Below are 25,823 nucleotides of genomic sequence, written 5' to 3' on the forward strand. Positions count from 1 at the left end.
TACATGCAGTCAAGGGGCAGAAGCTACAAAGGTGGCTTTAAGTTACCTGTATACTCTCCAGATTTTGGATTGCTCCAGAGACCAATACTGCCTCTGATACAAATCAGAGCAACACTAAGTGTACTCTAATTTATAGTAGCCTCCTGAGGTCTGCCTTGTCATAAACAGATAGCTAAGGGTTAACGTCTCTTTCACCTGGAAAGAAGTAATCTGAAACACCTGACCAGAGGACCAATCAGGAAACCAGACTTTTTCAAATCTGGGTGGAGGGAAGTTTGTGTCTGAGTCCTTTGTCTTGAATCTCTCTCTCTCGGCTATGGGAGGATTTCTGTTTCCTGCTTTCTAATCTTCTGTTTCCAAGTTGTAAGTACAATATAGTAAGGCAGTAAGGTTTCTATTGTTTTTCTTTTTGTATTTACATGTCTATAGTTGCTGGAGTGCTTTGAATTGTATTCTTTTTGAATAAGGCTGTTTATTCATATTTCTTTTAAGCAATTGACCCTGTATTTGTCACCTTGATACAGAGAGACCATTTTTATGTATTTTTCTTTCTTTTTACATAAAGCTTTCTTTAAGACCTGCTGGAGTTTTTCTTTAGTGGGGAACTCCAGGGAATTGAGTCTGTGCTCACCAGGGAATTGGTGGGAGGAAGAAGTCAGGGGAAAATCTGTGTGTGTTAGATTTGCTAGCCTGACTTTGCATTCCCTCTGGGTGAGGGGGAAAGAGAGATTAGTACTTCTGTTTTCCAAGGCTGGAAACGGGGAGGGTGGAATCCCTCTGTTTAGATTCACGGAGCTTGCTTCTGTGTGTCTCTCCAGGAACACCTGGAGGGGGGAAGGGAAAAGGTTTATTTCCCTTTGTCGTGAGACTCAAGGGATTTGGGTCTTGGGGTCCCCAGGGAAGGTTTGGGGGGACCAGAGTGCCCCAAAACACTCTAATTTTTTGGGTGGTGGCATTACCAGGTCCAAGCTGGTAACTAAGCTTGGAGGTTTTCATGCTAACCCCCATATTTTGGACGCTAAGGTCCAAATCTGGGACTAGGTTATGATATGCCTATAGGCCAATCCACTGGTTGGAGCCATGCAGAATCTCCAGTGTGTGCGCAGTTTGGAATATCCCCCTCCTGGTCCTTTCCCCTCACCTGCCCCCGAGACAGGGCTTGCAAAGGGAGTTGTATGGGGCTGCTTATGGCAGCCTGCCCTACACTGTGCCTCAGCACCTGGTGGCACAGATATAGAGAAGGAGTTGTGTGCAGAGGCTAGGGAGGAAATAAAAATCTCTCCGTGTTTGTATTTACAGTTCAGAACCGAACTTATTTTTGTAGAAAAATGTTGAAATTAAACTTTTTTTTTTTTTAAAGAAGAAGTTGTCAAAACATTTGACCAGCTCTACATATTTTATTGCAGAGGTCCTCAAAATGCATTTGTAGGTCACTTGTGGTCTATGCAGCACTTGCTGATGATCTGTGGCTAGATGGCTAGTCATATGGTGATGGCTCACCTCATTGTTGCCCTTATTATCAGACAGTTACAAATATATTAAATATTCCCTTAATATTAATTGTTCACTGTGTGCAGTTACCATAGTTGTCATAAGAGTGATATGAGACTATGGGTGCGGAGGGAAGGTGGGCCACAAGGAAATCTCTCCATGAAGATGTGGACATTCAATGCAAAACTTTGTGAACCAATATTTTATTACAATTTTTTCTAAGTAGTTTTGCCACATAGAGGTCTTGTCAAAGTCTGTACAGTCAGAGCTAGGTCAATGTAGACCTATATCTTGACTTTAGTAAAGCTTTTGATACTGTCTCACATGACTCTCTCATAAACAAATTAGGGAAATACAATCTAGATGGAGTTACTAGAAGGTGGGTGCAAAACTAGTTGGAAAATTGTTCCAGAGAGTAGTTATCAGTGGTTCACAGCCATGCTGGAAGGACAGGAGTGGGGCTCCGCAGGGATCAGTTCTGGGTCCGTTTCTGTTCAATATCTTCATCAATGATTTAGATAATGGCCTAGAGAGTACACTTCTACAGTTTGCGGATGATACCAAGCTGGGAGGCGTTACACGTGCTTTGGAGGATAGGATTACATTTCATAATGTTCTGGGCAAACTGGAGAAATGGTCTGAAGTAAATAGGATGAAATTCAATAAGGAAAAATGCAAAGTACTCCCCTTTGGAAGGAACAATGAGTTGCACACTTACAAAATGGGAAATGACTGCCTAAGAAGGAGTACTGCAGAAAGGGATCTGGGAGTCTTAGCGGATCACAAGCTAAATATGAGTCAACAGTGTAACGCTGCTGCAAAAAAACTGAGCATCATTCTGGGATGTATTAGCAGAAGTGGTGTAAGCAAGACACAAGAAGTAATTATTCCGCTCTACTCAGCACTGATTAGGCCTAAACTGGAGTATTATGTCCAGTTCTGGGCACCACATTTCAGGAAGGATGTGGCCAAACTGGAGAGAGTCCAGAGAAGAGCAATACAAATGATTAAAGGTCTAGAAAACATGACCTATGAGGGAAGATTGAAAACACTGGGTTTGTTTAGTCTGGAAAAGGGAAGACTGAGGGGGGATGTGATAGTTTTCAAGTACATAGAAGGTTGTTACAAGGAGGAGGGAGAAAATTGGTTTTTCTTAACTTCTGAGGATAGCACAAGAAGCAATGGGCTTAAATTACAAGGGAGGTTTAGGTTGGACATTAGGAAAAACTTCCTGTCAGGGTGATTAAGCACTGGAATAAGTTGCCTAGGGAGGTTGTGGAATCTCCATCACTGGAGATTTTTAAGAGCAGGTTAGACAAAACCAGTGAGAAATGGTCTAGATAATTCTTAGTCCTGCCATGAGTGCAGGGATAACCTTCAAGGTCCCTTCCAGTCCTACAATTCTATGTTAGTGACCCTTTTCAGGTTAATTCCATTTCAAATGAAATGTGTCCAGCTGTAGCAAGCAGCTCGTCCTATACATTGATGAAATACTCCTAGGACTTACAGTTTGAAGCTCCCTGAGTTGAGTCATCTGTGCATTAGGGATTATTTCCTAACTAGGTGTCTGATTTTTCCCTACTTTCCCTCTTCATGTTTGTGTTAAAGATGACACATGGGAAGATTCTGAGTATCTTGTGATTAAAAAACAAACAAACAAACAAAACCTCTTAAAACCATTTGATTTTATACAATAGTGACAACAAAACATTAACAATATCAAGCACACAATGTCTAGAATTAGAAGCTAACGTTCCTGTTAGTCTTAAAGCCAAAATACTATCCACCTACAGAATCTGCTTTAAGTGTAAATCTACTTGAGTCATGGAAAGATAAGGATGTTAAAAGAAATCATTATGCTTCTCCCAGGGTATCTTTTCATGCCTTTGCAAGAAGCAAGGTATGAAGATGTAATCACATGACATCAAGCATTTGGCTGGCCCTAGTATCTGTCCATGAAGGAACTGTCATAATAACAATCCAATCAGTCCTTTAAAGCCCTTTAACTGAAAACTATCTGTGAAGGGGCATTGGGGTGGGGAGGTGGGGGGTTGGGGAGAGAGAAGGGGAGTGAGGCCATTTTTAAAAATAAAATAAAGAATGTAAGAACCTTTTCTCAAACTGAAGCAGTTCCCTTCTGGATCTTCCATTCAGTCCTATTGCTTTTGGTTCAACATAGAGATAAATTAAATGATTTTGATGATCTGAGATTCCTTTTGGGACCACTTAGGACAACGTGTACAAATCACTTCTGAAACAATGACTGTTTCGTGGTTAATTACCCTATTTAAACTGGCTGCAGGATTCATTGTGTAGGAGGTAAGAACTCAAGTCATAGCTTTCCCTCGATTCTCTTTATTGTCTTCCTGCTCAGTGACTTCAATTCCTTGGCATCTGCTCTGACAAAAAGACAAATTCTCAAAGAACCTCTGGAGGTTCACAGGCAAGTGCAGATTTCTTATAAGTGCCTTTGACTCACAAGAAATAAATAAATAAAACCAGCTCACAGGTGGATGTGGTGACAAATCAAAACACATTTGTTACTGAGGTTCTTTTTTGATGGGTACGTGACTTTTGATGCTGTAGTTAGTTCTGGCACCAAAGGAGATTACCTCATCTATAATTCAAAGGCTGATCTGCACATTACTTGAGGACAGTAAATAACCAGTAGCTACATTACACTGTCAGACAAAAATATTATTCTTTGAAGAGTTCTTTTCCTTTTTAGATGATGCATTAGTTTAAGAAGTAATTTTTCGCATGGTACATTGAAAAGAATCATTTATTTAGTCAATATTCCTTGCAATGGAATGGTTAGAGTGCGCACTAAAATTATACACTTTTACAGGTTAATTTCTTCAGCTAGTTTTGGTTAGTCTTCACTATTCTCTTCGAGTGTATATTAGGATTGTAATTCACATCTGATTTGTTGACCATTTCCTATTGTTACTTTCCCATCCCCAACAAGAGAAAAGCCTAGTACATGTCACTATTTAACAACAATTTGAACTCAATTATATATGATTTAACAAATGCTATTAGACTTCTTTTAAAAAAAACTTGAGAGGTGAAGCTTACTGAAAAGAGAATTTTTAAAAGGGGTGTGTGCCTCTGTTAAATACAACCACCACCGTTTCAGCACATCTCTAACCGAATACATTGGAGCTGTGTGCTCCATGAGAGAGAGAGAGCATGAAATGGACAAAAAGAGGTTGTGGAAACTGGTGTTGAGTATCTGCATGTCTGCATGTAGTAGAAATGTGTATTGAATTACATTTTAAAAGACTGTGGCAGTTTTAGAAGAAACACAGAAGACTAAAGAGCAAAATTATTCTTTATTATCTTCTGTATATAAGGACAAATATATGTACACTATGTTGAGTAAACATTTTGCAAAAAATAAAAATAAAAATGTTGTGTCAGGGAAATCCCTAGTCCTGACATCTAAAAATGCTGAGAAAAATGTCATATTCTGTTTCAGCACAGTGGAGAGTAGGAACACTTTTTCTAAAGATTTTTTATCCTTACTGTGGTATATGGTACTTTCATATTAGAATGTATTCCCCTATTAACAGCCTCTGATGCATTTTTTTGATGAGATTACTCTTGCTTGTGGTGAAAGTAACCTACACAAGTGCTGGCTAACTTCCCCCAGATCGGCCATCTCAGCAGGGCATTATAGGACGAAGACCCTTTAATGACCTGTTGAACCAGCTGGCACCTCTCACATCCAAATCTCACTTAGTTCAAGTTCTGTGCAAGTCAAAGGCCCTGCCCTGTTTTGGACAACACAGAATTATGGACAAATATAGGAACATAAGACACAGGACTGGAAGACACCTCCTGGGTCGAGTCCAGTTCCCTGCTATCACAGGCAAACCCATCATATAATCTCACTTATTAGACAAGCCATTGCTGTAAAAAAAATTTATCATTAGGAATCTGACATAAGGAGCATGTGCTAATATTGCCATCCGACAGCAGCAAAGGATATAAGAATCTGTTACAATCCAACTTACCCACCACCAGTGCCTCCATTTTTGCCAAAATGAGTGCGAGGTTCACTTGAGGCCAGCTTAAGCAGTTCATTCCATTCCCGTTCCCACTCTTCTTCTGTATAAACTAAACCCGACTAGGGGAGAGAAGAGTATATTTCAGGATATGTTGTTATAAATATCACCAGTATCAGATAGTAGACATCATGACCCACTGACATATGTTGTGTTTCATGTACAGTGCTATTTGAATAAGACATGCAATTGCCCTGGGTTATTACAGTATCACTTTTTCAAATCAAAGAGCACCAAATTCTCAAAACGGATCAAAGATGGCTACTACATTTTGCATAAAATTTTCAGCTGGAGGCTCTCAATTTGCTTCTGCAAAAGTGCCCCGTGCAATTGTCGAACTGGGTAGCTGGGCATCCAGTCATCTCACACGCATGTGAAATTCCTTCCATTTTGGTTCTCAGGTTCCGGTGCCACTGCGATCTTTGATCTTATTACTGACCCAATGACTATTCACTGTCACTCATAGCGGAAATTCAGAGTAATTCATGATGACAATGAATGCTCACTGGGCCAATGAAAGATGGGGCGGATGAGAGTAACTCGATAGCTTGGTGGATAAGAAATTCAGCTAGCGTATAGGAAATCCAAGTTCAAGTCCTCGCTCCAATGACTATTTAAAAATTGATACAATGTAGAACAGCTTTAATGGAGAGACTGCGAAAGCCACATACCAAAATCTCTCATAGTGGAGGGGGCACTCACCTGTAATATGAGATACTTAAGTTTAAATTCTTTCTCCATATCTGACAAAGAAAGTGGAGGAGGGGGAGTTGAATCCCAGTCTCCTACATCCCAGGAGAGTACCAAAACCAATTTCTTCCCTCTGCCAATATTTTGTGAATTTAGTCCTCCTTTGCGTTTGTTAGAATGCCTGAAATTTTTTCTCAGGTCAAAATGAAATGGTTTGTTTTAGCATTACTAATATTTTTTTCAGTTTGGTCAAAACAATTTCATGAACTCGACACAAATTCGCAAATCGTTTTGGGTCAACCGACATGGCACTTCTGGTGACTAAACTATTGAATTTTTTTCCCCTTGCTCTACATTGCAGACCTTCCTTGATAGGCTGGGGACAGCAGTACTTGTGACTCCTTCTCCCCTGGAGACTGGAGGGAGAGATTTCCAAAGGCACAAAGGGCAGGTAGGCACCTCAGTCCATTGTGTTTTCAGGCAGACTAGAGAATGCCTAGCTAATGACAGCTCAACTGTCTCCCATTGACAGGGTCAGGAAGAGCTTATTAGCGCTATAATTGAATTCTGCTGCTCTCATTAGTGCTGCTGCCAACAGCAAGCAGGGAAAATTCATATATGAATAGCACAACTACCAGCCAAAACTATTTGGTCATGTTCAGCTAGCTGTGTATGGCCAACATTTATGCTGGAGTACTTGGAAAATTATTGAATTAATTCATCTGCACTATGTCTTGCCGTTGATGGAAACATAAATTCTCACACTGAGAGAAAAGAAGAATGAACCTCAGAACAGCACATCACTGCTTTGAATACAACAGCAGCTAAGTTATCCAAAGGTGCTGTTAATCAAGAAAACTCTAGAAATTTGAGTATTTTCTTTCAACAGCCTAACTAGAAGTGGGGCTAGTGAGATCCAGTTCTGCTCCCCTCTGCTTTCCAGATAGCGAAGCAATGCCAGCAGCTCCCCAATGAGCTGGTATAAATGAAGAATTCTGTATCCCTCACCACGGGCAGAATGCCTTTTTGTTTAAATGAAAGGGCTTTTCTATTTAAAAATTTTGAGTGTGTGTAGATAAAGGCAAGAACTAAATCCTAAAACCAAATTACCTTTGTGTTCAACAATTGGCTGCCTGCAAAGCAAATGGCCACATGATTTCACATTTGTAACGACTATGCTGGAGGAATTGCTGAATCCCCTCACTGTGATCAGGTGAGCATAGGCATGCACAAAAGGGCAAACCCTGCCCCTGCACACAACCTGGGAAACTGAGTTGGGTGCTGCTGGAAAGGTTTGAGCACTGGGTGTGAAACAGCTCCATGGGAACTTTGGAAGGGGATAAAATATTGTCAGCGGAGCTGCTCAACAGCAACCACTGCATGAGACTGCAATAGCCCCTGTGGTTTCTGTGTCTCTGCTGCATGGGTATGAATGCAAACCAGCGGTGGATCTGCATAGTTGCAGAAAACACAGGCCCTACTCCTTCCTTGGCAAACTCCACTGCTGATCACCCCTACCCTCTGCAATAGTGGAGCCCATGTGAGGTCTCCAGATATCTGGCCCCATTGCTAGAGGATCTGCAGCAATCTGGTCCTCCATACCAATGGGGGAAGGCTTTGCCCTCAAACATAGTTTTTTCCAGCACATATTCGGATATGAAATTTTTTTGGGGAAAAAGTGAGGTGTCTAATTTTAGGGTACTTGAGGATTTCAGTTAAAATACGTATTTCAAAATCTGGTCAATTTTCTCAGCATAGAGATTTGGTCCTTAACTGACATTTTCTTTTCCTTCATGATTTAATCTACAGTCTTCATTTTTTTGTAATGTAATTTTCAGTAGATAATTAGGGCTGTCAATTAATCATAGTTAATGAATGCGATTAATGCAAAACAAATTAACTAGATTACAAAAATCGTCACAATTAATTACAGTTTTAATTGCACTGTTAAAAAACAGAATACCAATTTAAATTTATTATAAATATTTTTGAATGTTTTTCTACATTTTCGAATATATTGATTTCAGTTACAACACAGAATACAAAGTGTATAGTGCTCACTTTATATTATTATTTTTTATTACAAATATTTACACTATAAAAAAGAAAAGAACTAGTATTTTTCAATTTATCTCTTATAAGTCCACTCAGTCCTATTTTTTGTTCAGCTAATAATAAGACCCTAACCCTAACCCTAACCCTAATAATAATAATAATAATAAGACCCTAACCCTAATATTTGTCTGTGTGTGCAAAATAGATGCACAAGGAATTCAGTAAGAGCAAAAGCTTTTTCACAGAACCTCAGAGGTAGGAATAAAAATGTTGCCCTAAATGATATCAGCTACACAATGGTTTACACTCTCTAGGCCACACAGACCTCTTTATTTTGTTGTGTCTGTTGCCATCTCCATCTTCTCTTCAGTGCTTCTCTTTCAGCTCCACTTCTCATCATAGTGTAGAGTGCTTTACGTAACACAAGGTCCCTGTCATGAAATCCCCACATCCCTAGAGTGCAAAAATGTACCGAGTAACAGAGATTTAGTTATGAAATAGAAACAATCAGTTGCATGAAACATAAATAACATTGCTCAAAAAAAAAAAAAGTCCCCACAGTGCACATTATAAATCTTCTTACTAGCTAATGATTCCTATTAATTACTTTCAAGCTTTCCTAATGAAAATTGTCAGCATATATAGGTTAATGAAGAATAATGCTGAACTCTAGCAAAGCTTAAAGTCTGGTTAAGAATTGACCAAGGCTTTGAGTTGTTTTGTTTTTGCATGACTTCAACGTTGCTATAAGGAAATGAACATTCAGTGCACAGGTCTTCATTTTAGCTCCAGAGTTAATTGAATGTGCAGGCATCAGAGTGCCAAGGATAACGGCAGGCACTTGTGGCTATCTCAAACACAGATACCCACAGGCTTGCACTGTCATACAGCAGAGATGATACATGTCCATTAGTATCTAAGTCCCAGTAAAGAGACAGGCACTCATGACTACTGGAAGCATAAAAATACAAGCAGCCACGGGCTTCCAAACTTTTAAGATAAAAAAAAAAGTCTTCATGTACGTGAGAATAGTAACCTATAATAAAAGAGAGTCAGAGATCTCACCATGACAAGCACCCGTAGGCAGCCATGTTTAATTTATTATACTGCCAGCCATTGGCATTAAATATTTTTGTGTCAAAGTGTGCAAGTCAAAATGCCCTGACCAATTGCTGTAAATAATTTATAGTCCCTTGTAGCTGAGATGAATTGGATAAACAACACTATTTATAAAAGATACTTTGAGAGTATTCAAATCTGTTTTCTTGTTATTTCTTACTTTATGTTTCAAAAACAAAATGACGCAAAATGATTACACAATAACCATGCCTTTAAGAGAAAGGTCACTTTTTGGAGTCTTACTGGTGCAATATTTCAGCACAAAAGTGATTATTAGGAAACAAACAGCGTATTACACTTCCAAGTATGTAGTCACAGGGCTTTCTTTTGGTGCCCTTTGTATAAAACTTTGCAGAGGCTTTGAATCAATGGTAAATACATAGGAAAGAGTGTAATTTACCTTAATCTCTCTCTCACCCATACAATTATCCTTCCCAAAGACTGGACACACCAAAAATATTTGCATTTGTATCCTTAATGACAGTAGGATGCATGTTTAACAAACATCAGAGGATTATGGCCTTGAACCTGTGTTTATGATCAGGACTGGCACCAGGTTTCTCGTGCCCTAGGTGCATGGCCATTTCGCCGCCCCTCGCGCTGATCCTGCGACTCCGGTGGAGTTGCCGCAGGCATTCCTGCGGAGGGTCCGTGACTCTGGTGCAGCTGCCGCAGGCATGCCTGCGGGAGGTCCACCGAAGCCGCGGGAGCAGCTGACCATCCGCAGGCATGACTGCGGCAGCTCCACCTGAGCCGCGGACCAATGGACCCTCCGCAGGCACCACTGCGGCAGCTCCACCGGAGCCGTCTGTCGCCCCTCAATAATCCTGGCGCCCTAGGCGATTGCCTAGGCTGCCTAAATGGTAGCGCCGGCCCTGTTTATGATGCAGCCAAAATCCCACAGAAGCCAACAGGAGTTTTGCCCGCACCAGGACTGCAAGATCAAGCCCATTACAGAAAATGCACACTAGCTTAGAGGCTAGGGTTTATCTTCCTGTTTCAACTCCATCTTAGAAAGCAAGCTGAAAACTTCTACCTTCATCATGCAAGCTGTATAGATAGATATTTATTGCGAACATTGCTTCAGGGAGAAGCTGAAGAACAGAGTGTAGCAGCCTTATATAAAGGTATGTTTACACTGCAACCACCCCCCTTCAGAAACAAACAAAGAAAAAAAAAACAGTGACAGAGTCTCAAGAGTCCAGGTCAACTGACTCAGGCTGGGGACCTCATATGATGGGGCTAAAAAGAGACCCTCCCTAATTGCTGGATTTCAGAGTCCGGGCTTCAGCCCAAGCGGGATATCTATACTGCTATTTTTAGCCCCACACCATAAGCCCAAGTCACTTGACCTGGACTCTGAGACTAGCTGCTGCAGGGTTTTATTTGCAGAGTGGATGTACCCAAAGAGGCACCCTTGTAGCAAAAAGCTTTGCACCCAAAAACCTTTGATGGAAATAGAGGAAAGTAGCAAACCTTCAAGAAAAGGTTTTATGTAGCAGAAGCAGCTAATCCAGACTTTCCCTTACCTAATGAGGCAGCATGTAAGAGGCAGTTTCCATCACCTGTTGTAGCCAATGGAAGAAGACGTTTGCAACTTGTACACACTGTGGACCACCAGTTCAGTCGACCTGAAAAGAAATTGTCTATTAAAACAGAAGAGTATGTGTTAAGGCAGGTTGAATGCACATAAGTAGGAGGATACAGGGATGATGGATAACTCTGGAGGTTTTCAGAGCCCATTGCAAGTCCATCCTCCCCATGTAACACTACTCGCAAAACCAGAAATTGAAGAAGTTGTGATAGGAAGAGATGGTGGGGAAATCACATTGAAAACATTCTCTAAATATACCCAAGGCTGAAATGAAAGACAGCAAGAGTACTTTGGATTAATTTTTTTATGCTATTCTCAAATACTGTGTTTAATTTAATGATCATTGGCACTATATAAACAGAAGACAGACTACATCATTACAAAAAACATCTAATAAGACAAAAGCATTCCACTTGTGTTATTCAGACAAAGCATGTATCCTAGGTAAGTCAGATCCAATATACAAAGGTTCTGTTTTTACTTCTGACTAAATACTGGAGAATGAATTAGTGGAATATTTTCAGGCTTGATTATCCTCTCTCTCACACTAATGCAAATCAGGATAAGTCGATTAAAATCAGTAGTTATACCAATGTAGAATGTTTGTAAATGAGAGCAGAGTCCAGCCCATGGTCAATATTTTTATTTAGCTTTTCACCTTTTACCAATATGAACTAGTTTATATCTGCAATACCCTATGAGGTAGATTTTGCAGATTGTGAAAATGAGATATAGAGATGTTAAGGGCCATACTGTCAAAGGTATTTAGGCACTTAAATATACATCAGCTCCTACTGTGATTTTTAAAAGCACCCAAGCAGGTTAGGCACCTGCTCAAGCACTTTTGAAAATCCCACTAGGCACCCACCTGCATCTTTAGAGACCTATTTAAATTTGAAAATTTGCCCTTAAGTGACCTAATTAAAGCTGAGAGAGAGTGAGAGAGAGTCAAAGCCAAGACTAGAAACTCGGAATTCCTGGCTCACAGTTTTGTGTGTGCGAGCTGGGTGGAGCATGTTTTCAGATATTTCTTTTGCGTTTAAATGGGAACCTTTATGTTCTTTATGTAAACAAAGGGATCAGAAATCATTATTGTAAAACACTATGGGGCAGGTGATTACTAATGGTTTGTGCATTTCCCCATATCCTTTTTGAAAGGTTGTCAGTTGTGAAATTGCAATTAAATACCGTAGATAATGAAGTCAGCAGTTGGTGGCTGATCAATCAATTAACATATACTTATAATGTCTTTTCCTGGCTTTATCCTCTCCTCCTTTTGGAAATGATACTGATGAGATAAGCAGTACTTTGGATAAGGAAATTATTTTGCACAAATCAGTGGCATGATTTTCCCACACCACTATTTTTGTATGTTATAACAGTGTATAGCTATTTTAAAATAACTTTCTTTAAAAATACTACATACACACAATCCATTTGCAAGAGAAGATGAAAAATATCTATAGTATTAGGATAGCTGGCAATGCTTTTAAAATTAAGGCTCTCAGATACAGATTTGGTATCATGTAATCAGACTATTATTGCCTGTTAATGCTTATTATTACAAATAAATATACTGAAGCTTGCTTGCAGTAATAGAAGCACACAAATACCACATACAATAGTTTTGGTGAGCAGCAATAAAAGTGTCTTTAATAATCAATTATTTCATTATCAGACCATAACTGTCTCATTAAATTTCAATTAAAACCATCATTCAGGATTAAGAGTTACTGTACAATATGCAATAAATGTACTGTAGATAGTTACTAAATGAACTTAGTAATCCTACATGAATTCAATATCCAGTTGGTACATGCTTAATAACTCAAACCAGTCTTTTCAAAATTAAATACGCATTTGAATAGCTTAATTTAAAGAGCCACGGGATAGCTTTGGGAGAGATAAAATTGGAAATAACGAGTTATTGTTTTTAGCAACTCCTGTTTCTATAGACTGTGAAATAACAACCTGTCACCTGCCTTGTATAGAATATTTTTGGTACTAATTCAACAGTGACAAGTTAAAGCACTTCAAGTAGACTTATAAACTCCTAAAACATACAAGACCTATGTGTTTCTTAAAGGACAGCTCAATTGCACTTCAACACAGGCCAGGAAACCACTAATTTAAAACCCTAAAGCTTGGTGTTCATAAATGTTTACAGTAGATCTAGGGGCATTTGATTACCATAGGAGCACATCTCTGTAGATTGATAGTCATTCCCATCCATCAATAGCCATTCCTTCTAGGAGCACGAGGTGATCTCTTGCTTTTCAGCCAGCTTGTGGCTATCATGATTTTTCAGTTGATATTAACAAGTCTGTGGTTTATAAAATATTGACACATCTGCATTGGATTATATTGGCAATAAAGAGGCCTGCTTCATGTGGCCTTTAATAGAAACCACTGCACTGCTATTCTTTCAGCCTAACCATTACATTCATCTACCAGTTACATGGATTTGTGGGGAGGGAGTTAGAAAAGCAGCTTAAGTGAAGTCCCACATGGAAATGGATATCTTCCAAACTGGTTTATTTCTGTTTTTGCAAGACTTCTCTCTCTCTGTTGTAATATATTCAGTTTGTCTTCCATTCAGACACCACCTGATGCCACCACTTGCACCTTCACAGTTTATTGGTTTCATAATAGACGTTTTAGACATATGTTCAGCTCCCCCTTTCTCAAATCTTCACACATCTTCTCAGAGGGACAGTTAAATGCTGTGGTAGTGGCACACTTGACTCACTTGTAGCCGGGAGGGCGGGAACAATTTGTATAGTTGGGGTGCTGAGAACTACTGAACCAAACTGTAAACTCTGTCCACAAGGAAACCACCTCAAGCCAGGGGGTGCAGCAACACCCCCACACCCCTAGTTCCAGCACCTATGCTTGTAGCCAGCCACTATGGTCATCCTGCCTCTGGAGTCCTGCCTCTTTTGCCTCTGACTTTTTATTATTTATTTTTGAAAGGTACAAAGCACCGCTGAATAGTTCTGCTTAAAAAGCAATTGCTATCTGATGAAGTGCAATAGCAAAAATTAAACGAATACCTCTAATGCTCTTTTGGAAACTAACTCCTTGAGAGTAAACATGACTTGAGAGAGAGCTCAGTAGCAGCTTTACAGGACCGTTGCTCATTTCATGACATATTTAAAACTTTATCTTGGACACTAACTGTCAGAGGGTGGGTGGTCCCTGTGGACAAGTTAAGCCCAGGGTCCCCGGACCAGATCAGGTGACTACAGATATTGTAGATTTCAGAGTGACACACAGAGTGACATTCCTGAAATTTTATCATATGGATTACAGGGGCCCAGCAACCACTTGTAACCCTCAAAGCTGTCTGTGTTAAGAAGAAAAAGTGTATTTGACTATGAACTGAAAAGCAATTCCAAGCCATAACCTAAGACTATTCTGGCTGCTCTTGTTTCCTGATTCTTTGCTGGTCAGTAGGCACCCAAGGGAGAGAGAGACAAGAACTGACTGCCTTTGCCTGAGCCTTGTAGGGTGACCAGATAGTAAGTGTGAAAAATTGGGATGGGGGTGGAGGTGATTGGCAGCAATATAAGAAAAAGCCCCCAATATTGGGCCTGTCCCTATAAAATCGGGATATCTGGTCACCCTAGAGCCTAGAGGAGTGGCTAGCTAAGTACCTCTTCCCCATACAGCTATCCTAGGCAGCTGAGTAAAGGGGAAATAGAGGAGAAGCAATAACAAGTTGTTTGGGGACTGTCCTAACTTGTACCAGCTGACCCCTGAGAACACACATGGGCCAGGGACAGTTTGAGTGTGCTTTGGCCACTTCTCTTCTTACCTCCAACACACCCCTTTCCAAAATGCCCATTGCACCATTGGCTGCAGAGAGGCACACGTTAAGACTAGCTACATTCAAGCATTATCACCTCTCCTTCTCTGCTCATACTTTGTAGAATGAGTCTCTCCCATCCTACTATTAGCTCTGTTATTGCAGCACAACTGACCTGAAAAGTGTTATCATTTAAATCTCTACATGCTGAAATCAGAAAAATTAGGATAGTCTGATGTGGGAAATCTGATTTCCTGATGGATGCAAATCAGCTATGAATTTTGAAGGATGATGATGCTCTGCTCCTAAATATATTTGGTCATGTTTCCTATTGTGTATGTATATGCTTTATATTTTTGTGACAGTAGGAGCCAATGCCAATTTAAACTCTGTCATGAATACAAATATACATTATTCTAAAATATGATGAGGTGAGTGGTTCAATTTAAAATACACACAGAATGAGGGAACAACTTCATACACAGGAAAAACCAAAAGAATTACAATTCATAGTCTGGAGACTTTTAAGCAGCTGGGATTGGGTAACTTTGGGAAATATTTTTTGTAACAGTGGATTAACATGATAATTCTCTACTTGTACAATTAGAGCAGAGACCTGCAGAGTCAGGACTTGATCAAACAATCACTGTCTTCCTTTCATAATTCTATAGTTATTCTGAAATGTGTACAATAAAGCTCTTTAAATCAGTGGGAAATTACTCAGTCCCCTAAAAATTAGAAGATGGGTCATGCAATGTGCTAGGAGCACTCCTTAACAGCTGGCATGTTGAATTCAAATTTAAGCAAAGCCATTCTGCATCAGTCACTTCTACCACTTAGAGAGACAAGGTGGGTGAGGTAATAACAAAACATACAGCTTTAAAAGTTATAAAAGTATGCAGTATTGTTGTACCTATGTTGGTCCCAGCGTGTTAGAGAGCCAACTGTTGGTCCAATAAAAGATATTACCTCATCCACCTAGTCTCTCTAACATTCTAGGACCAACATGGCTCACCACCACTACATACTTCTACAGTTTGTAAAGCTATAGGTTTTGAAATGTAATTGTGTATTCTATGTGCATCTAAAAGTTTTTAGATTTGGTTCTTCCTGATTATAAATAAATATTTACCTACAATACTGATGTAAACAAAATAAAAGATAGCTTTCCAGAGTTTAGTATTAATCATTAAGTGAGCTGTTGTATTTTTCAGACACAGCATTGTGATTATGCTGTATATCCATAGGTACATTGTGTCCTTCAGAGAAAGGACTTTCATATAGGAGCTCTCTCCTTTATTTTAGGTGATATGAAATCCACTCTAGCAGTGCCTGAGAGGCTATTCATCATTTACTTATGTCCTTGAAGTGCAGCATTGGACCATGCATGAAGGAACACGTAAAACTGCACGATTAAATTAAGTGTTTCTCTTTTGGCATGGTGCATAAGCACTACAGACAGTTAGAGAATCCAGCAACTAGAATGCAAATGAAAACAAAAATAAAAAAATAAAATAAAATGAGGCAGTAGGATCTACTTGAGCAAACGGCTGCATATAACTGACTTGTGAGTTGTCACATACTGCTTTTCGGCTTTTTTTTTTTTTAATATAGTCTCACAAAATTAAGACATCAGTTTTTCTAAGAAATTACAGCACTGTCCATCACTTTGTCATTCATCTTTGAATTAAATTATGCAAGTATGCATTTCTAGCCTAGTACTCAGGAAATGAATGCAGATCTCCCAGAATTATGAATGGGTTTTGCTTTTCTCCCTGCACGCACTTCTGCATAAATCTGCTCCCAGAAAAGTAAAAGATGGTAGCATTTCCAAAAGACAATTATATTTTTGGCTTAATGAAGCCTAACTTTTATCAACTGCTTCAAAGGACCAAGTTTCAGAATTCCTTGGGCTTTACTCTTGGGATATGACCATTGCAATTCAGGCCAAAGTAACTGTGTTAGGCTCTTCACAGAAAACACAGGCCTCAGCACTTAAGAGTTATTAAAGTTTAGGCATACTGATATCTTGGCGTGCACAGAGTTTAAAACTGTTGTTATACTCAGTTATACTGAAGCATAGTAATAAAATATTTTGCTCTGTTCAGTTAAAAAACATTAATCTTAACCATCCTGCCTATCGATCTTTGGTTTTCTCTAGAGCCCATCGCCATAGTAACTCCCTTCCTCATTTCAGTCTCTCAGTCCCAGCCTAATAATGGTCCCGGAAGCAAGAAGAATTGTTGGGGTTTTTGTAGCAATTCTCTCCTACTCCAACAGGGAAGGGACCTAGGTATAGAGAGAGACATGGGTGGACGGACACACACATGTATGTATCTGAGTATGTTTGTATGTGAAAAATCTTCCATTTGTTGTGTAATCTGAATCCTATCATTTAGTCCACACTTGGAAAACAGTGCTGCTGTTATCCAAACTGTCATCCATTGGAGGTTTGCACTCAGGACTGCAACAAAAAAAATATTCCAGGGTTATTTTCCACACTCTTTCCAGATCTACTTTTCTGCAATTCAGGATAGAAATCCCATTTCCTTTAGCGACAATGGAACACAACGTAGCCGCTGTTTAATATGAAGCACTAGACCTGCGCTCAAACACACGAGCGTGAATTGTCACCAAACTTGTGAGAGACGATTCTGCAGTTATCTATAAACAATAATTGAGTTAATAAGACATAGGAGAACATGTCAACCTTTGTATCTAGGGTACATCTACACTGCAAAAACCCCTCTGCAGCAATGAGACTTAGAGCCAGGGTCAACTGACTCAGACTTGCACTATAGGGCTAATATTAGCAGTGTACACATCTGGGTTCAGTCTGGAGCCCTGGCTCTGAAACTTGGCGAGAGGAAGAGGAGGGTCTTGGAGTCTGAGTTCCAGCCCAAGCCTGAACTGCTACATTGCTATTTTGAGCCCCACAGCGCAAGCCCAAGTCAGCTGACCTGGTCTTTGCGACTAGCTGCTGTGGGTTTTTTTTTTTTGCAGTGTAGATGCGGAAGTCCTAAAGTCTCATGAGGATTTAAGGAAGGAGTTCTGTCTGAGAGTGGGGTTTAGAAAGTAATGATGTGAACACTGGAAAGCTCATTCTAGTATGGCAGAATAGCACTAATCTGTAGTAGGGAGTATTGGCCTTATCTATTTCTCTCCTGGAGGGCCTGGTGCTACATCACTGAGGTCAGCAGGAGTTTTGCTATATCATCAAATTTCTGTTCCCCATGTAGGGTTTTACACTCTGTGATCAGACTTATAAACCTACATTGGGTCTCAGTTTGGTTTTCAGAGAGAAATATTAATTAAAACAAAGTGCCTAAGAAACACTGTGAGAGTTTGACAATGGTGTTTTCTGCTTTTATATGGGAGGCCTATGGAACTGGGTGGGTTACGGAGTTGATGGTGGAAGGAGCCAGCTTATATTGCTTTCCCTGCCCTTCCCCTGGTAGTTGGTACTTAGAAATCAACCCACACTCAGCTAGGGAAGCGAGCTCTTTAACCATTTAAATGTTGTTCATTCACATGAAGGACTTGTGGCAAAAATTCTGAGTGCTGCTACTGACTGGATGATAATCCCACTCCTCCTCTTCCCTTCTCTTACCTACTAACTGTAACAAACAAACAAACAAACAAAGAAAATGCATCAATGTACATCCAACAATAGATTATCATATAATGTGTACAGCAGATGATTAGAGTGCAGAGCAGCAGTGGTGGCTGTACATAACTGGGTATTTCTCAAGTGGCAAATAGAAATGATTTTATGGGTCCTTTACATCACCAGAGTTGGGCGAAGACAGTGTGGTAGGACTGAGAATCTGGCCTCCTCTTGCAGTAGTTTTCAATGTATTGTACTTAGATGCTATGGATGCCACTTATATTTCTATAAAATTGTGTATATTTATTAAACATTCATTACATGAATTTAAAATCTGAGTCAAAGTTTAAATTAAATATAATAGAACCAGTTCAGATGTACTCATTTCATGCTTCATTCATCAGATTAATATGTTTATTAAAAAACTCACAGCATATTATTTACTTGAGGTATTTTTTTTCAAATGACTTTCATGGCTGACTTACAAGTCCAAACCAGTCATAAATTAAAATTAAAATTAGAGATTTAAAATTTTTTTCCACAGCAGTTATGAAATGCTGCTTTTCAAGGTTTAGATTCCTTATTAGACAAAGTTATAGTCAGTCCATGAAAAATATATAAACTTGTCTCATAAAATAAGACCAAATTTCAAGATGTGCTTTCATGAATTAATCATGAAGGCTCAAAGACCCACTACAATATAGATTTCTCACGAGACGTGGAAGCTTAGTCATGTCATTAAATCTCATTATGCCTCTGCACAAATGGTAGATATGAACCAAATGTGGCCCTGATTGTGCACTGAGAACTATGAAAGTGCTGGGGTGCATCTGTAGGTACTCTGTGCAGGATTGTGACCTTGCCGTAGGTATTATCACAAAATAACTGGCCTAAACTTTTAAAGCTTCCTATGAATGATTTGTTTGTTTCTTGAGGGTCCGTTGTTTACCTCTCACCATGGCAACGAGGGAAATTACTATTCTGGAACGTAAAAAACCCAGAGGACAATTATGTACTTTGATCACAATGAAGCTTAAGCTGTCAGGAAACCATAGATATTGAATTATAATACTAAAGATAACCATTTATTGAAAACAGAGATAATTCTGACAACTTCCATAGAAGAGCAGGTTGTTTGTTAAACATTTCCTACAGCTACAGACAAATTCATAAAACCCTAACAGTCCATCTAGAAATCACTGTTTATTCCTCTATTGTTTGCCCCTTGTATTAAAGCTGTAGCACATAGTTTTAATCATCAGTCTAATCACAATTAATTTCTATATCAACTTAAAAAGAGGTATAAAAATGGAGCTGTGGAAAAGGATGAGCATATTCTAAGATCGTTTGTTTTCTTGCAGCCAATAAATACCACGTGTGTCACGAACAACTAACTGAGTCAACGTACTGAATGCAATGAGTGAAATGCAATTTTTTCTTTAGTCTGGCTGCTATTTTGCCCCACACGGAAGCGTCTAATTACAGTCATCTGATTTTATGGTTGACTGGAGCTGGGGAAATAACTCAAAGAATTATTCACAAATATTCACTTGAATAACAATTGAACTGGAACTTTTAATTCTGCGATTGGCCCAAACCTAGAGGGGTGCAGAGATATGAGAAAAAGAAAAAGAAAAATACATGTTAAATACTTTTGAACTTCACAAAAAAGTTTTAGTTTGGATTCAGTTTGACTTTTGGTCAACAATTTGAATCAGTTTTATTCATGGGCAGGAGCTGCAAAATTCAGGTCTGGATTTCAACTTTCCCTGTCCAAAGTTCACTGGTTTTCATATTCAGGGTTTTGCTCATTACTTGCTCATCTGTAAATGTGAAATTTAGATCCATGTTTGGGTCTGGATTTTATACACCCCACACCCCTGTACTATTTGGATTTGGGCTTCCAGCTCACTCCATCTCTAGCCAATAACAGTGTATTAAATGAAAAGATAGCATTTTAAAATAAGTCATTGCAAATAGATCCATTATAAAAAACATATTGGGGAAAATGTTAACTATGTTATGCAAAAGGTGCTGTATCAGCAGAAGACAGTACTGCTCAATGCAGATTTGAGGTTTTCTTAAGGTCAAGGCTATATTACATGCAATTTCTCTTGATTTTCAGAAGTAATTTTCTTCTAGTGCACACGTTATAGAATCAATTAACTCTGTATTTTTAACAGATGGCTTACTAAACATTTTTTAACTGACATGACACCATGTACACCACCCTGTAAAACTGCAATGTAAGCAAATCAAGCATGACAGAATTTTCAGTGTAGGGGAGGAAGAAGAAAAAACATTACACTACCTGTTTCTGATAGAATACCCTTTAAATTCTGGGGCAAATCCTACCCAACTGACAAAATGTGTTTCAAAATGTAAAGGTTTTCATGTAAGATTAAGGAAAGATAAGAGACATAGCTACAGTGAGTGAAACTGATGTTCTGTTTATGCCAGTACACAAGGAGTACACTTGAGCAAGCACTCCTCTTACTGTGGCTAGTGAAGCAATTTACTTGGAAGCTCATTAGAGCTTAAGAATGACACAAGGTGGTGGGGGGACTGGGCATTTGAAGCAGGAGATGCAAGGAGCTCATACAAGGAGCGTGGTCTTTGGGGCTCCTTGGAGTCCACAGGTATGCCCACGGTCTCTCAAATTATGGCAACCTCCAAATGTCATCATCAGAGCAAGGACTGAAACCTTGGCTGTCTCTCAACAGGAGGTTGCTATCTAACTTCCATCTCAGAGTCTCTCATTCATTAAATATCATTTACAATGAAATGTTTTAAACATTTTTTGCTAGTTTTAAATTCAATTTCACATGCAACTTTTAAATGTAGATTTAATATGGGCTTAACTAATATTACTATATATATATATATACAATCATATATATCTCACTATTTTATGCTTCATTTCATCTTTATAGCTCAAAGCACTTCACAAAGCAAATAAACATCATTATCCCCATTTTACAGATGGGGAAACTGAGCCACAAGGACAGTGCTATAAATGATCCCAAACTCTACTGACTGATGGCATTCAATGGGTTACCACATTCTCTCCCCTTACCTTCCACCTGATCAGTCTCACTCTCCTGGCCTATCATTCTCCTTCCCTTCCTCCTTCCCTCTTTCCTACCTCAGTCTCCCTATTTATTATACCAATCTGCCACTAATTACTGCAGAGACTTAGAGATGGAACAAGGAACTGCATGCGATGTTCCAAAGAACATAGTGTTTGTTTTTGCTCACTCACATTTATTTCTGGTGCAGGACGGCCCAGCTGCAATAATGAAGTGTGATCGAAGAACGTTAAATCAAGTGTCAGATCATGCTGACAACCCAGAGCATTCACTCACCTGCTTGTTCCAAAGCAACCATTGTTGCCTGTTCGATTAAATCACGTTCAATGAAGCTTCTGAAATCTTCACTATACACGCTAAGATCTGGTAGCTGGAATGTGTATATAGGCATCTCCAAAGGAAACTGTTCATTGCTGCATTCATTAGCTACATGTGATCGAGCAAGGGAAACTATGGCTGAGCTGGCATGAGAAATACCTCTGGAGAGTCGTTTTTCTGTGGAGGAACCCAAGACAGATGGAGGAAAGTAAGAACATTACAAAAAGAGTCATGATTTTATGACAACACTTTCTTTATCTTAACAATTGGCAATTGGAAGGTGGTGGTACAATTGACAAGTGAGACCAGGAGGAATGCCTCTCCGTCTTTCCTATGATGGTATTTTGTCAACGAATGAACTCATTCCAAATGCACCTCCATTTCCTTCATTTGAGGACTTACTATTGATTATTATTGTTATTTATTACCATTTTGCTGGGCACTGTTAAACATAAAAGAACACATGGTTCCTGCCCTGAAGTTGTGCACATCACAGATGAATGTGGCTCTGACTGGACAGATTAACTTTTAAAATAATGAATGGAGAAAGAAGTGTTTCTGTAGAATTGGGTTTTGCAGAATTGTGTTTCCAAGGATTTATTTGAAGAAATATATACTAGTGATTGTGACAGATCATAACTATTATATATTTTAAACCCCTACGTTTGGTTAACTTGTTACGGATCAAATGAAATTTAGCCCAGAACTATCATCTCACATCACTCCAAACATCAAACATACCATATTCTGCTTTAATCAAAAAAGTTTACTCAGAAGTAATTTCAACATCATTATTCTGCCGTAAAGACAGTTCTCTTTATATGCCCTGATCCTAGGAATAACAGGCAGCTCACAAAGAATGAAGAATATTGCAAGCCTATATTAAGGGAGAACCTTATTTTATAAAAAACCAAAACCACAAAAACCAAACCAAACAAACCCCTATGGGACCCTTTCTCCTATTTTGCTATAAATTGTTATTGAAATTCAGTGTAGTCAAGTGCAAGCTAATGCGCACTGAAAAAAGTAATTTTAAGTACTCATACACGTTGCTAGTGTTAGGAAAGGGCCAGCTATTGATGTGACAGAACAGTGAAAACATCTACTCGATGTACAGAGGAGAGGTCAGCAAGGCAAACAAAACATAGGGATTTACAAAGAGTGGGCTATAAAGCACTACTGACAATATTATAATGCCAATATTATAGTTGATGACACACCCTCACCAGGAACACTGTGTTCAGTTCCAGTAACCTTATCTCCAAAAAGATAGAAGTAGAACAAGTCCAAAAACACAGTGGGAGGAAAAAAAGATTAGAGGCATGGAAAACCTTCTATATGAGAAGACATTGAAAAGATGGAGAGGGTTTAAAAAGGAAATGAGGAAGAAGGGATCTGAGAGAGTTTTAGAAAATGATGACTGGATAAGAGAAGGTCAGTATTATGCACTAATTTACCTTTCCCAATACACGCACAAGGAGTTATTTGATAAAACTGATGAAAGGCTATTTTTAAAAACAGAACAGAGGCCATCTGTGGAACTAACAGCCATAAAACATAATGGAGATCCAGAGCTTGGTAGCATTAAAATAAAAGACTAGACATGGATATATGGATAATGAATATATCCACAGTTGCATCAGATAAACTTTTAAAATTATTTTAAGTTGTTGTACTTCAGCAAAAGTCAATGCTGACTGTTTGGCTTTAGTAAGAAACTCCTTAAAAGGCAAGCCCATTGTCTGGCCATGGCAGAAGAAACACAGCAGGCAATGGATGTGGTTTATTTAGATGCAAGTTTATTCATTTAAAATATATGGGTGTACTTGGCAATAAATTGTACAGTGCAGGTCATCATTGTTTCCTTAATCATTTCCCCATAATCCTCAACCTGGTCCCAGCCATCGCATAAGAGATTTAAAGGAGCTAGAAAAGGAGGGGGTGTCGGCTCCCTGCTAAAACAGACGTAGGAGCCCCAACCCCCCGTTTCCTCAGCTCCATTAAGGGATGCTTTATTTTACATCCTTTTCCAATCCATTTTATCCAATATCCATATCCCTTCCATAATGAGTATCTGCTCTGAACATCTGCCACAAGGAGGTGCCAGCAATTCTATTTGGCTGTGAACTCCCCACAACCCCATAACCCTGCAACCAGGCTCCACACATTCATTGATTCCTTCCTTAATATCAGACAAAAATAACCCCGTTTCCCAGTCGGATAGGTGTACCCCATCCTCTGAATAACCTGCTTGCCAAGTAAGATGTGTCCGGATGTGAAATTACCAACCCGCCTTGGGTATGTATGAATTTAGCCACCTCCTTCTTTGTATACCTCTTGGTCTTAACACTACCCCCAGAGGCTTCACTGCTCCCTGACACACCCTACGCTGTAACATGTCAGACCAAATAGTTGCCACATGTACCCCCCAAAAAATCTTGGATCTGCCCCAAATCCCTCTTATCAAGACAACCCCCTTACACCTTCCCACATTATTTTCACCAACGTGAACAATAATCACATCCAGGGCCGGCTCCCAGCCTACCAGAGTGTACAAGAGGCATCAGCAGGTCCCAGAGCATGCCCCGCCTTGACTAATTTCCTTGCTTCTTGTAGAGTGCCCTTCCATCTATGCCAACTCAGAGATGCCTCACTAATGAGGCCCAGAAGTGAATTTGTGGGCCAAATGCACATTATGCCCACCCATCCAGTCGCCAAGAGAGGCCACACACCTGTGGGGGGATGAGCACAGGCAGCAATTCTGCCCCACTCACCCAGGTACTTTCATTTAGTAGCACGCTGGAATGACCCCCACATAATGTGTGCTCCCGCTTGGTAGTGGTGGTGGTGGGGAGAGCCCAGCCAGCCTGCTCAAGGGGACATCCACTCACTAGTCTGTGATATGGGGGGCACAGCCAGCTCCCCTCCACCTGCAAGAAGCCACTGGCCCTTTCTCTTCTGGCTCAGGCTGTTGCTGCTCTGTGCGTACTCCACTCCCCCAGTGCTTCCCAGGCTGCCCACCATGCATGCTCCTGCATATGGAATTGGTGTGTGTGTGGGCAGCGGGTGGGGGGAAAGAGAGTTTAGAGCTCAGCTAGGCCCTCAGCCCCCAGGCCCTTAAGGGGTCCACTCACCCAAGGAAAAGCTTCTGTGGGTGTGGTGGCGGAGGGAAAGAAGAAGTCACACTTATTTTGAGTCCTGCCTTTGCAGCTGCTGCTGCTGCCACCCTTTTTGCCTCTATTGTGATCCTGGGATGAGTCTGATTTCAGCCCGTCATTGCTCCTGGAGCCCCCAGTGCCACATGGTGGGTCCCTGCGACTGCCTGTAACCTCAGCAGCTTCCTCTGCCACCTACTTGCAGCAGCTACGGCTGATCAGGGATTGATGAGAGCCTGTGTCCCACTGGCTAAGGGATTCCCCTTCTTCTGTGCTCTGGTATGCTGACACAGTACCCTCCCCCTGTTACTACCTGTTTCCCCTTCCTCCTGTGTGCTAGGTACCCTAACTCTGCACCCTCTCCCATGTGTCCCTATTGCATGCTGATCTGGAGCTGTGGCTTTCGCTCCAGTCTGCCTAGAAGAGGAAACCCACCATTTCTGTGAGCTGCTGCCGGCCTGATATAGGTGAAAGAGAGCTTCTCCTGCAGCAGGGGCGGGTGGATATAAATACTTCTCCCCCTTCTGGTGGTCTGCTGGAAGGGCAGTACCCTCCCCCACTCCCCACACCTAATCCAGCCTTTTCCTGTTCCTCCTCCAGTCTGTACAGGTAAACTTTTCCCCTTCCTGCTGCTAGTTGCAGGGGGATTCTTTAAAGGGACAACAACAGCTTTTCTTCCAACTAGCCAGACAAGCACACACTGCATAAAGTTGCAGTGAGCACATTTATAGGGTTTTCTTCACCTGTCTCTGAAACACTTGGAATGGGCCACCATCAAAAATAGGATGCTGAACTCTATGGACCTCTAGTCTGATCTGGAATGGCAA

At 40.1% G+C, this 25,823-nt stretch overlaps 1 protein-coding gene across 7 annotated transcripts in view; it reads right to left on the reverse strand.

Annotated features, from left to right (window-relative positions):
* The window catches only part of OTUD7A (OTU deubiquitinase 7A), a 267,788-nt gene that overhangs the window by 61,922 nt on the left and 180,043 nt on the right, over window positions 1–25,823 (reverse strand). For all 7 annotated transcript variants that reach the window (XM_030578509.1, XM_030578508.1, XM_030578510.1 and 4 more), the window contains 4 exons: window positions 21,800–22,018; window positions 10,955–11,056; window positions 8,632–8,759; window positions 5,511–5,623 (listed from right to left, as the gene is read on the reverse strand). In XM_030578509.1, coding sequence (XP_030434369.1) covers window positions 5,511–5,623; window positions 8,632–8,759; window positions 10,955–11,056; window positions 21,800–22,018 — 562 coding nt within the window. The remainder of the gene's footprint in view (window positions 1–5,510; window positions 5,624–8,631; window positions 8,760–10,954; window positions 11,057–21,799; window positions 22,019–25,823) is intronic.

Source organism: Gopherus evgoodei, chromosome 10, assembly GCF_007399415.2.
Source record: "Gopherus evgoodei ecotype Sinaloan lineage chromosome 10, rGopEvg1_v1.p, whole genome shotgun sequence".
Classification (NCBI taxonomy): Eukaryota; Metazoa; Chordata; order Testudines; family Testudinidae; genus Gopherus; species Gopherus evgoodei.